At 39.9% G+C, this 13,391-nt stretch overlaps 1 protein-coding gene across 1 annotated transcript in view; it reads left to right on the forward strand.

Annotated features, from left to right (window-relative positions):
- Nucleotides 1-215: 215 nt before the first annotated feature.
- LOC124155693 (serine-rich adhesin for platelets-like) overlaps nucleotides 216-13,391 on the forward strand; it is a 302,267-nt gene continuing 289,091 nt past the window's right edge. The window contains exons 1-2 of the mRNA XM_046529723.1: nucleotides 216-401; nucleotides 6,700-7,831. Coding sequence (XP_046385679.1) covers nucleotides 7,829-7,831 — 3 coding nt within the window. The 5' untranslated portion in view covers nucleotides 216-401; nucleotides 6,700-7,828. The remainder of the gene's footprint in view (nucleotides 402-6,699; nucleotides 7,832-13,391) is intronic.

Raw genomic sequence — 13,391 nt, forward strand, 5'->3', positions numbered from 1 at the left:
AGTGCGTGCCGCCACTGGTGTGTGAGTGTAACTTCGCAGCACAGGCGCCCTGCCTCTCTCTCAATCCGGGGACTCCCGACAGCGCCGCCCTCTATACACTACCCCCTTCTTCCCCACCCTCCTTTACCCTCCCCCGTAACCACCCCTCCATCCCGGACCTCTTCTCTCTCGCAGTCGCCGGCAGTTGCAAGCGGGATCTGCGGCCGCATCCTCCGTCAAACGAAGCCCTCCTCCATAGGCCCCCCTCCTCTTCTCCCGGCGCGCGCGCCCGCACTAAAACGGCCACACACTGTGTGTATGTGTGCGTCTCTGCCTGCGTGTGTTGTTGCTGTCGTTGTTGTCGATGTTTTATTTGTTTTTCTGTTTCCAGTGACAGTGCGAGTGTGATAGCGTGTTATAGTGTGAGTGTTTTCTCCCATTGGTGGAGAGCGAGTGTTTTTGGAGCCTTTTGGCAAGAGCATGTCTTCATATGTGTCCATAAACCTCTCTCTAATTTATAAATTCATGTTTTAATTATTTCTCTTTTATTATCTATGTAATATAATGAGCGTGGATGGCTTGGACGCATGAGGTTATATTTTCGCGCACATATTCTTGCGGTCCCGTGCCTGCATGAGAGGTTGAGCTAAAGCGTGTTATTTTTTATTTCTTTTGCGCAAAATGTTACTTATTTTACTTTTTTGCGATGGATATTGGTGTATGTTTAGAAGATAGTGTATTAGTAAGAGAGCCAGACCCAATACCTTATCTTATCCTCCAATCCTAAACGAGTTTCTAACCTCCGAAAACAAAAATATACCATTTCCGCCAATTCTCAATTTTGTCTATCCCATTCCTCCCAAACCGATAACTAAACCATTTTGAAGAATCCCTCCGAAGTCTGCACATTCCCGGAAACAAACCCTGTCCATCCCTGTGTGGACATAATCTTTTTTCCGTCTCTCTCAACCATTCCTCCAGACAATCTCGATTTTGTGTATCCCATTTCTTTCAACCGATTACTAAACCATTTTGAAGATTCCCCTTAAGCACGAACCTTACCGGAAACAAACCCTGTCCATTCCTGTATGTCCATATAATTTTTTTCTTTCTCCATCAACAATTACTCCAGAAAATTTCGATTTTGTCTACCCCATTTCTCTCAAACCGATTCTGGTATATCATGCCCGAAATTTCCCGGAAAAAACGCTGTCCAACCCTAAGTGACCATATTTTTTTCTCTTTCGACCATTCCTCCAGGCAACCTCGATTATTTCTATTTCATTACTACCAAACCGATTACTATACCATTTGGAAGATTCCCCTTAAGTACGAACCTTACCGGAAACAAACCCTATCCATCCCTATGTGGCCATATTATTTTTTCTTCCTCTCTCTCGACCATTCCTCCAGACAATCCTTTCCCTGTGGCCTTGCGCACCCCTTTCGCGAGAGCCCCGCCCCTCGTTCACCCCTTTCGACACCCCCATTCCAATCCTCCCACATTCGGATATCTAGCCCCACCACCCTGGCGGATCCCTAATCCCCCCTCGCTCCTGCGGAGGTGCCTTTTTCCAACTAGTCCGCATCCCCGCACCGTATTCATCTCCTCCACCATCCCCACCGCATCCACCCACTGTCCTTCCATAGTTCTCCGCTATTTTCCGACACATACGAGAACCGAACCCAAAGAGTAGAGAGAATTAGCGACACCAAAATACCTATTATTTCCTGTTCGCATTCCAGCGTCACAATCTACAAAGTCGATACCTCTCTCGTTCACGCATCCGATTCGAAAATATGAAATAAGTGGGGATATATTTAGGCCCAGTGAGGCCCATTTAAGCAGTGAATTTCTACCTAGTTTGCACTCCAGAGCCTTTTACGGGTCCATTCGATATTTTTATCATATATTTTCAACCTTTGACAAATATCGAATCCCTAAAAAGAGCGCAGAAAATTCCAGAGCCGCTGTTTACGACGACTGAAAACGTGTCTTTTTCAACTTGCTTTCATGTTGACTCCCATAATTTCCACCCATGCGAGAATAATAGTGCTTGGTAACCGAAGAAAAGAATCCCGAAGGAATCTTGTGAAAAAGCATCCTAGTATTTTCAATGAATCATGCAGTAAGGTTTAGCGAAGGAGCGACACCGAGAAACTGAGAATGATTACTTGACAATTTGGTCTTATTTTCCTATTTTCGATCACCAAACATTCGAAACTTTGGCAAGATAAAAATTCTTCGTCACCTCTGACACATCAAATAGCTATGCAGAGGATGTTTAGAGACTTTCTCCATTCAGAATAATTGTCATATTTTTCTTTTGGTCTAGCGAACACATCTACGCTGAAAGGCGAAATAACCTCTCGATTTCTCAACGGAAACACGCTCGATGGTCTTTGGATTTTAGGAATAATTATTTTATGTTCTTTAAACTTTTACCAGAACCAAACTTCGGAAAATAGAAGAGGCACGACCAGGATTGTGAATTTTTTACTCAATGGTTTTACTTGTTACATTGCCTTCCAATCCATTAGGGTAATGGGTGGTTCACTCATGTAGAATCATGAGAACTGAATGTAGCTTTTATCTCAATAAGCAGAAATTTTGGTGTATTTCGGAAAGGAGCAGATGATTATTTTATGCTATGCATTTGGTATATTTTCTTAAACTTACGGGTATTGCGAATTTTTAAGAACATTATGGCTGCATTCTGAGGAACAGGAGAGTGAATTTCTTTCGATTAGATTTCTATCAAGAGGCAGTCCGCATTTAATCGTTCAAGTCACCTTACCCGACTTTTCCTCAGATGCTTCGCTCAGCTTCCCGCGTTCTGTTGCTTATCGCCACATTTGTTTTAAAATCGGCAAGAATTGATTCAGTTAACTTTTTTGAATGAGGAATGCGTGACTCTGCGAGAAAAAATATAGCATAGAAATGCGGCTTCTTTTACTTTGCATCGCTATGGACATCACTGAAATCTTTAATTTTCTCCCTACTTCTATTAGGTTACGACAGTTTTTCCACCCCGGGTAGTAAATGATCTAACCGAGGAGTTTCACCAGGAGCGAGCGGAAATATTGTGATTCTAGTCTTGGGAAGGTCTCCTGACCTGTGAGTCCATTTTTTGGTGCAAAAATTCGTTGACGCATCCCAGCTTCTCTAAATGATTTTTTGCTACTTAGGACAGAACTGTTGGAGCAGCTGTGCCCTCACCAAACAAGGCGATACCGCAACAGTGCTGACTTGATTGATACCGAAGAAAATATCAAACTAAATAATCCTTAAAATCCGCAACAACATATGAAACTAAATCTTACATCCCACTCGCTATTCACCTCCAACACATAGAAGTGTTTTTTCACCCAATATGATGCAATGATCTACTTAAAGAAAGCGTTCTAATAACGGAGTTTCATGAATCATTTTCTATTATTGTTCTCGCCGCAAACTGTGACGGTAGCTGATGGAATATTTAAGCAGGAGTTATTTTTCGCTAAATTACATTCTAATAATATCGTTTCCAGGAAAATTAACTTCTTATAATAGGGAAGTCAACTTTAAGCGTTGCTCAGGGACCTCAGTGAGTTTAATTTTCCACAGAAAAAGCCAATTAGATATACTAGTTTGCCGCGCAACAACAAGCAAAAAAAGCCCCAAAACTAATAAAAATCTTTACGGCGGGATTTACTTCGCACTCTGACCTTTCCGCAGAATTCGTGGCTTCCCGACCTTTCCATCCTGTTATTACGCGGGGGCGTAAATGCGATCGAGGCGTCGCATCCACGCCGGGAACCCCTCACGAGTGCTACCAACTTGCCAATTTCCTTGTCCATTCGCAGCCGCCTGGATACGCACTCTCGAATGCTGTGCAAGGCACATTTCCAATAACTTTTATTTTTATTGAAACCGACCATATCGCATCTTTTTTTGCCTCTTTTCTCAAGGAAGTTTTCCCATGCTGAAGAAGGAGGAACTGACAGATTCAGCACGAGTCGCCACCATTATTCCGCTACCTACATATTTCCGCTCTCCGCCGCGAGAAGGAATGGCCGTTTTTTTACGACTTGGACACCGTAGATATATGCATACGCGACCGGCGGAGTTTTCGCATTCCGTCAGCGGAGGGGTAGAGTTTTTTCTTCTCTTTTTCGACCTCTGGCACAACAAAATCCCTGTGTACACTCAACGACTAGAGGAAGCGAATTATTCACGTCGAAAGGTTGATGATCGAATGTTTTTTTGTGGGCACATCTTGAGTGGGCACGAGAGATCGACAGATGTCAAGACAGTGTGGACTTCCTGCAGTGCTGTAGAAGTATCTCGCTATTCCCGCACGAGAGAAGTGGAGGAAGTTGAGAGAAAAACACAGTATAGATACGTTAGTATATTTTTATTCAAGCGTCTGTTTTCTTCAGAATAATTAAATATTGAGATTATTTTTAGACTTATCTCACGACAAGTAGGAGTTGCGATTTATTGTCTTAGACGCCATAACATTCCGGGTCAAATAATACTGTTTTCGGATTTCTTCCGTACATTTAGGATTCGCGATCTTACAAGTCCTAAGAAAACTGTAAAATTTTGAAAGTCAGGAAATGAAATTTTTCCAATGTCTATTCAACTCACAACCTATTTCGACGCTCTAATGAAATTATCAAGAATACTCAATGGAAGTTAGATCACTATAAAATTCAAAATTTTAATTCAGCGTTAATCACAAAAAAACTAAAGCATTATAAAAAAGCTGTATTAACTAGCGATAATTTTTCTTCTCCTCTCACCTTTTGTTAACCGCTCTTTGACACACACTATTTATTCTAAGATTGTCATTGCTCTTTGGACTGTAAATGAAGAACAGTAGCCCACTGGACCTCTCTCGCTCCTTGTGTATTATTCACATTGCAGTCACGAGCGCGCATTTAAGTAGATGTTATTTCAATTTTCTTCCGGATTACACAGCATATTCCTTCACTTTAACCTCATCGGCCCACTCAAATCCCCGGTCACTTTCAATTCCCCCTTAAAGCAGTAGGCACTCATCGGAATCGCGAAAATACCTTGATTTCCTCTACGAATTCAGTCCTCCTACTTGAGATATCCTCGTCTTTCATGATAGCAGACACTCCGCACCTCGACCTCTGATCGCCAATTCCCTATCTCACGCTATAGCAAACGGTAATATCGCTCCAATTTCGCCCAATATCGAGTCTCCGCCCACCTTCCGCCGTATCCTTATCGTTTTCCTCCTCATTCCGTCCAAATTCATTTTCCTCGTCCTCAGCCCACGATCTCTTCATAATCAGACGCGAGAGACAGCTTTTTTTAACACTCCTGCTGTACCTTCATGTCACCGAAAATCGTTGGATCGTTAGAATGGAGTTAAAGGGCGAAACTCCCCAGATTTTAATTCATTTTAGGAGTCTAAATTACTGTTCTCGTTGAGGCAACTCTCCGGAAATTTCGTTAAATTCATTCCGCACGGATAGATTACACCTGGGTATTTTTCCGCCGCCAATCGAAAAAAATATGAGCTTGTGGAGAATTTTATTCTCGACGATCCTCTGACAGGTATTGTCAAAGTGAAACATTTTCCATTAAAAGTTGCGCGAGATAAATTCAAAATCCAAGAAATATTTTTATGACAATACACGTTTATTGTAAATAGGAAAAGGAGTGAAGTCTTTGGAGTTACTCATGGTTGCAATTATTTCTTTATAGATTTTCGCCCACGTAGGTACTTACCAGGTATCTTGGACGCCCAGAGAAGGTATCTGTCTTAATATAGGATAAGATTTACACGTTAATGGTGAATTCATTCTTGTATTGAACAACTAAGATAAGTTTTCAAATAAAAAAATAACTTTAAAATTTGACCTCCCTCAACTTTAACCTCCGAAAAAAAGAGAATGCAGGACAACGATTAATATAATATGTGGGTAAAATGTCGCCACAACTCCGGTAGAATATCGCCATTAGAATGTTGTTAAGCTGTATTATTTCTAGAGATGAGAAAAATAACAATTTATACGGAGGGAGAAAAATATGTCAAAGAATACTTTATCTCAAAAAAGTAAGGTACCTCATGCTCCTCCTTGTACTCCTGAAAAAAGCAACTTCTTGAACTAGGGTTTATTCAAGCGGTACGTTTCATTTCGCTAGAGCGTCTGCAAAATATCGCGATCTAAATTGTGCTAAGCTGGGGTGTAATAAGTAGAATTCTAACGACGGCATTGCAAACGACAGGGATGCCATAACATTCATTTCGCTAGAGCGTCTGCATAATATCACGGGCCAAATTTTGGTGTTTTAAGTGGAATACCAACGATGCTATTGCGAAAGACAGGCAAAGTAACAAGTTATCCGCGGACGCCGCCTATGCACTCGGTACTGCGGATTCTGTTGTGCTCCGTGGTGCGACTCCTTAATATCCCGACCCACCCTCCCTGACGGCCCTTTGACCTCCAGTTCCTCCCCCACCCAGGCACTAATGACACTGTTGGCCACCACCCAACTACTCCAAAAATGCAACCATTGCACCACGGCTCTCTTTCCTCCCCCACTCCCCCCAACGCTTTGATGGCTGCCAAGCACCCGTAGCCGCTGCACCACTGCAGCGCCCTGCACACCACTCCTCCCGTCCCTCGCCTCCTCTGCAGTGTGTGAGCCGTGTGCCCCCATTTATATCCCGCTCCACCCGGCTTCTACTTTCGTAGGGACGTGACCGAAAGCGCAAAATCGCCAGCGACCGGGCGACGACGAAGCGAAGCGAAGTGGCGAGCCGAATGACGGACGGAAAGAGTGCGGCAAACATACAAGAGGAAAGAAGGGGACGAGTAAGATAAAACGGGAGGACGATAAAAAGAAGAGAAAACAGGAGGAAAAAATAAAGAAGGAGGAACAGGGAATGAACCTGGGGAAAGTGTTAAGCATTGTACCACGAGAGAAAGCATAAGTAGAGAAAATATCGGAGAGATTGGAAGGCAGTAAAAAATTGTGACGAATTTGTTCTTCTTATTGCCATAATACTCAAAGTGCATAAGTGTTGAAGCATATTACTAAAAGTGCACTTCTAGTTGAATCAGTGGTTCCGTCATACTTCCAAGAATCCATACTATCTCAGCACACGCTGCAAGTGACACTCACAGAGCAAACTCATCAAGGGAAACTTGAGTTACATGGCTGCGAGTGATGCTTGACAAGTGATTGTGGTGCCTTCACGAGGTATTCAGATTTCTTTCCTCCACCTTAAAAGCGTGTGAAATAACGGTGACAGGGACAATTTGTTAGTGGTGCTGTTTTTTTGACGATTTGAGGAAGAGAGTATTAGATAAGTGTGTACGAACCCTCCGGTGAATATTATTCGCTGGCGGATCGGACCAAATCCTCGGCCGAGTCCAGCGCCAATCTCCGCCCGCACCCGGCCCCGGGAAGCGTGCTCGGTTTCCCCGTGATCCTCGTCTCCCGCGCTTTCCCCCATTGGCCCTGCGGACTTAGAGGAGACGAGCCGGAAAGAACAGCCGCGGGAAATCATGACCCTGAGGAGGGAGGGAGCTGGAGACGCTTCAGGGATCGAAATGGGGTCGCCCAAGTGGGAGGCCGGCCTAAGGAACAGATTTGACGTGCTTCGAGTCTCTCGATCTCCTTTGGATTGAGGATCCCTCTGGAGTCGCGCGAAGAACCGAAGTGGATGCTGCGATGGACCGAGGAGGACCACTCGCCGCCGTGTCATGAGATGTTCCCCGCGAAGTGGACGGCGCCCGTCAGATTCGCCCCCACGCCCCGTGGATGATCCGTCCGCAAGGGAACCTCAAGTCGTGGAATGATACGCTCGGGAAGACTTGAATGGTTGGTACACTCTTGTCCTGCTTTTCTCTTCATTTCTTTACTCTCGCTATCCAGTATAAAATGGGACCCCAAATTAATCCACTTTACTATGGCCTCATTTTATACTTCTGGAGCCGTGTTGATGGTATATAAATACGTGTTCTGCGCTCACTATGGAATAGGTATTTTTTCCCAATACAATTACGTTCGAATTGCGCGAGGAAAAACTTAGGAATTCCCAAAACAATTTTTATTTTACGCGTTAACTGGATGGTACACGTGGAAGAACCAAATATCACGGGAATGATAATATATAATAACTGACATAATATAATAACATTTTCACGCATTTTTTCTTTCGATTTAAATAAGTACTGTGCAGGAAAACACCGATGTTATTTTATCATATCTTTTTTCTACAGAGCTTTCCATTAAAGTCATCTTGCTCGCAAAAAACTAGTCTTTCTAATGTGATTCAGCCTCCTCTCAACCCTCAGGATATACAAGACATGTGAAGTTCCATTGTTTAAATCTTCATTTTCATTATTTAAATCTTTTTATATCTCTTTTAAAAAATGGTAAATTCTTATGAAATAAAAAATGTCAATTTGCAATTATGTAGGTCATGATAAACATATTTTGTAATTAAAGTATATAACGTCAGTCCTGGGTTCTTATGTGCTGTAGGTACGATACGCTATGGAATACTAGATTGATGGCACCATACTTTGTCTACTCATACGTTTTTCTATTTCTTCTCCTCACATATCTCTCTTATCTTTCTTGACCATCATTTTAAACTTTAATTCTTAAAAGCATTTTTCGTTCTCTAAGTACGACCTAATATTGAATGGAGCACAAACTATGTAAACCTTTTCCAAGTGTCATGAAAAATGGGTAAAAAAATACTTTTCTATGTTTTACTCGATACTAGTTGGATTTTCACGAATTTTACCCGCCGAAGATTGAAATAATTTTTTAGACTAATGGTAAGACGCGCATTTTTTTGAGCAAACCTAAAGAAATCATAATAGTCTTGCTTAGAGACCCAATACAGGATTACATTAAGTATTCTTTGACTCGAATCGAAACCTGATAAGCATTCATCATGTTAATATACAAAAATTGCTTACCCTTATATAGGTATTGAAAAACTATTTCAAATATTATGACACATTTTTCACCATTTCATGCTTATTTTCTCAACTCTAAGTTAATAGAATGGGGAACTGCGTCAAACCAATCGTAGGATTGTTTACCAGTGACGATGATGACTATCAAATCGGGATGCGACTGATTCCAAAGGTTTGCGAAATTTGCATGAAATTAAGTAAAAAAAGGTACAATAAAAAACGTTCACGGATAAGTAACTGTTTCCACTAGAAGTTTCTTCGATTTGATTATAATACTATTCTAAACTTGAGGATATCTACAAGTAAATTACAATTAATAAAGAGAAATTTCGTATGGTGCTGCTGAATAAAACACCAAAGCCGAAGATTTCTTACTTTTAAAAGTTCCCCACGAGGTCAGGCTAGCTCCCACGCTCCGAAGATGATATGTCCGCAAAGGAACCTCAAGGCGTGGAGTGATACGCTCGGGATGACATGAATGGTTGGTGACTCCGCCCGTCTTGCTTTCACTTTCATTTCTTAAGCTGACTTTCACCCTTAAGCCGAGGTTGGGACTCAAAATTAATTTCAGTGACCTCTGCTCTAATTTTTAGTTTGAAGTTTTGAAAAATGACGGAGCTTTAACTATGATAATCATATCAATATAAAAAAACAGAGTATAAATATTTTATCCCATTAGGTGTGAGAGGATTAATGACATTTAGCCATGGAAATGGCAGTTGCAATCAACCGTAGTTTTAAGTAAAACCACATATTTTCCACTCCTAACGACGCTGTAATGGATTCGCTAGCTATGTAACTTTTTTATTTGCATCGTTGACTTCCATTGGCCCCATCCATGGCGAACTACATGCATGCGAATGATTTTGCATTCCAGCAAATATCACTCCCATATGAGCAGTATACTTAGGGGATAAGGAATACTTAAATGTGTCAGAGGGAAGGATAATGTATGAGAGGATGAGGAAGAAAACAGGGAGAACAAAAAAATAATAATAGGCTTCATACTATGTTGTAGGATATTCAATGCTGTAAAGGGTACAGGCAAAGGTGATCGTTAATTTTACCATGCATTACTACCCTTAAGCAATATTATACTTTAAAAATACTACAAAATATATTCTCTTACAAAAATTCTTAATTATTCACATTTACAAGTGTTTGCATAGTGTGTCCTTCACTAATTTCTTCGGATGAAGATTGGTTTACCCGTCATTCTCTGCCTTATATAGGAACCTATAAAGGGAACGATTCATTAGTTTGCCACGAAGCCAAAAAATACACACTTAGCCGTCGTCCTCTGCCTTATATAGGACACCTATGCAAGGAACGATTCATTAGTTTGCCACTAGGCCAAAAAAATTCACACTCCACCAATGCCGATTTTACATAAATATATCCGTATTCATAGAAGAGACAAAATTTCCATTCATTCAAGCATTATTATCACACGCAGTGAAGCTTAAAACACACTGTAAGAGAAGTGGCAATTAGCGCTCCCGCGGTTACATTGAAGAGCTCGGTGTACTGAGGACTCTCATTCTGGGTTAATTTAAATGAGAGATACTTTGAAAAGCCACTATATTTTCCCGCCATTTTACCGTTAATTGCAATTTATAACTAGAAATCTATTGAATTACTTTTTATATTGAATATTTACGGAACACATGAGACTTCAACGCCATGGAGTGAAACCCATGATATAACATACACAACAAAGGGCAATTTCCACACTTTAATATATAATACCACCGACCATAATTTCTACACTAAGTCATTTTCAAGGTGACATTGGGTGCTTTCCAATCGCGTATCTGCGCTGATCTGTTTTAAACTGTTTAGCTCAGAGCGTGTTCCAATCGCAGGTGTGACGTCATCTGCGCTAAACAGATGGGAACACATCCTGCACCATTGTTCGTCTGCGATAGTGTTTTTCAATCTGTTGCGATGTGAGCTAATCTGCGCAAGGTGATTGGAAAGCACCCATTATATATTATAAATAGTTATATATTAAAGTGCATAAATTACTATTTGTTTCTTAATTATATATCATGGATATATCGCATACCTACCTGAAAATATTTCATACGTGTGTAAGTGAACTCGATATCTCAAGCAATTACTAATCCTTCATGCTATACACCCAAAACATTTATGACATATCTTCTTTCGTCAACCATATCAATCGAGTACTTATTTCGTTAAGACGGTTTTTTAAGTGTTCCTGAATCTTCAGCTGAGTTACCTTCAACAAATGTATAGGGAGCAAGACGTGCATTACTATGACTGGAAAAATAATACATTGGCAATGTCGAGACTTAATGTGTCATTTCACAGACTGGTTTATCTCAGGTTATTACTCACGTAGTTCTAGCCTTAATATGACTGATTCTAACGTATGTAGGTTAGGGAGCGATAATATGTCTCGGATAAAGTGAAATTCACTAATATAGTTTAATAATCTACAACCCGACACGCGAAGATATTAATGGAGATAGTCTAAGACTTCACTCGCATTTGAACCGAAATACTCCACTCAGCATTTTAATTCTCGGCTGACCAGGCTACTACACCACTCAAACGTGTACCTACTAGTGTAGTGCACCTTTGCGGTTTGTCATTCATGTAATCCGTACCCATAGAGATAACCCACCTTTTTATTTCCTTCTAAAACACAGTGAATATAAAGAATGAGGGAGATATTAGCGAAACAAAAATACATCCACCCGATGGGCAACATATAGATTAGATTATTGCATAGATTTTAGCATAGTGATTACTAATAACTATAACCGTTAAGAGTAGTTAAAAATCTGCGCATAGTCGTGACCGTGACCATTCGCTCATAAGACGTTGATGATCGCAGCCAAAACATCAGTACAGGAGAATATGCTCTAAAATTGAAGATTGCTCATAATTTTAAAATGCCAAATGAATGGTAGACGTAGAATTTCAATGCTCCATGTAGCTATAACTAAAACTGCATTTATCATGTCGTAGGGGCGGGAAGGCGACCTGATTTAATCGCCCAAGGTAAACATAGATCACGGATCTCAAATAAAGATATCAATTGTTTTAAGTCCAAAACGGAATTGATAATAAAAATCCAGAGCGTCCTTGATTATTTCTTTTCATAATTCATCCACAGACATTGCTACTGTCATCGTGATGCATTTATTGGAGAGTAAATTTTTACTAGAGTATAAAATAATATAAATGCAACTTGTTATATAATATAATACAATATAAAATAAATATAAACTACAAAATTTTAATCTTATGTGTAAATGGACCACTCATTAACTTTTAACATATTAGAAGAGGAGATAAATAGAAGATATAAACGATTCGAATTTTTAATTACGAACGATAAACACCCTTATCACCTTGAACAAGGGATTTCTTGACATGTATTCTCTGAGTTTGTGTAGTAAAACTATAATGTGGCCAGGAATCATCACTACATTTCAATCGCTAACGCAAAATAAAGCACGAACTTTTGGTTCCGTTTAAACTGTTATATCATTGATGCACAACTTCATACAAAAGCAGTCTCTATTACTTCAATACAATTCGAATAAGGACTCATCCGTACGAAGCCTCTTAGGAAATATTTTTGATTCATTTAAGGAACTACACATCTGAAGTTACCAAAGCTACAATTATAAATTAATATGAATAATTTCTGGTACCTTACTAGTAGCCTTTCTGTTATTCACATTCGTCGATAAAAATAATAATTATTTCTAATAATTAAAAAATTCCTGCCACCCGTGAAATATCTTCAATGCAAGCAATCTTTACACCAAAAGTAGTAGTGCCAAGCCACAATTGTGATCAAAATATTGGGATTAAAAAATAGTGGCAGGTAAAAAAATCTGATTTGGCCGAGTGATAATTAATAGATAGGTCAGACAGATTAGATAATTCCCGAGGCATAATAGATAATTAGATAAATTAAGAGTAGTAATAGTGACCGAGTGTTATTAACAGAAGGGCAGATCGGTCGGCCAACAGCATATATAAAAAGATAACCTTAATGAAAGCCATAAACAGAAGCAATATTAGGAAAAGCTACTGGTTACATGATTAGGTGGAATTATCTATAACACGATAGCCACTTCTGTTCGCAAATTAAAACACGCTTAATATTTTCCCATACACAGGAGTACGAGACAGAAAAAATCCTTTTATGTATTGATACATTAATAAAAGTTAATTTATGTATTTTAAAACCTAAAAATAACATAATTGTCAATTAAGAGGAAGTATTCTTTTGAATTCAAACGAAAACGTCACTTCAAATGTATCCAAGAATTATGCTTTTGAGTTAAACAATTTTAAACGGATTTTTAGGATGAATAAATTCAGAAACCAGTCATTGATGCTTAAAAAAATATTGTCCGCACATTTTCAGTTGACTTTTTTCCGTAAAACATCTGGAAAAA

The sequence above is a fragment of the Ischnura elegans genome, chromosome 3, assembly GCF_921293095.1.
Source record: "Ischnura elegans chromosome 3, ioIscEleg1.1, whole genome shotgun sequence".
Lineage (NCBI taxonomy): Eukaryota > Metazoa > Arthropoda > Insecta > Odonata > Coenagrionidae > Ischnura > Ischnura elegans.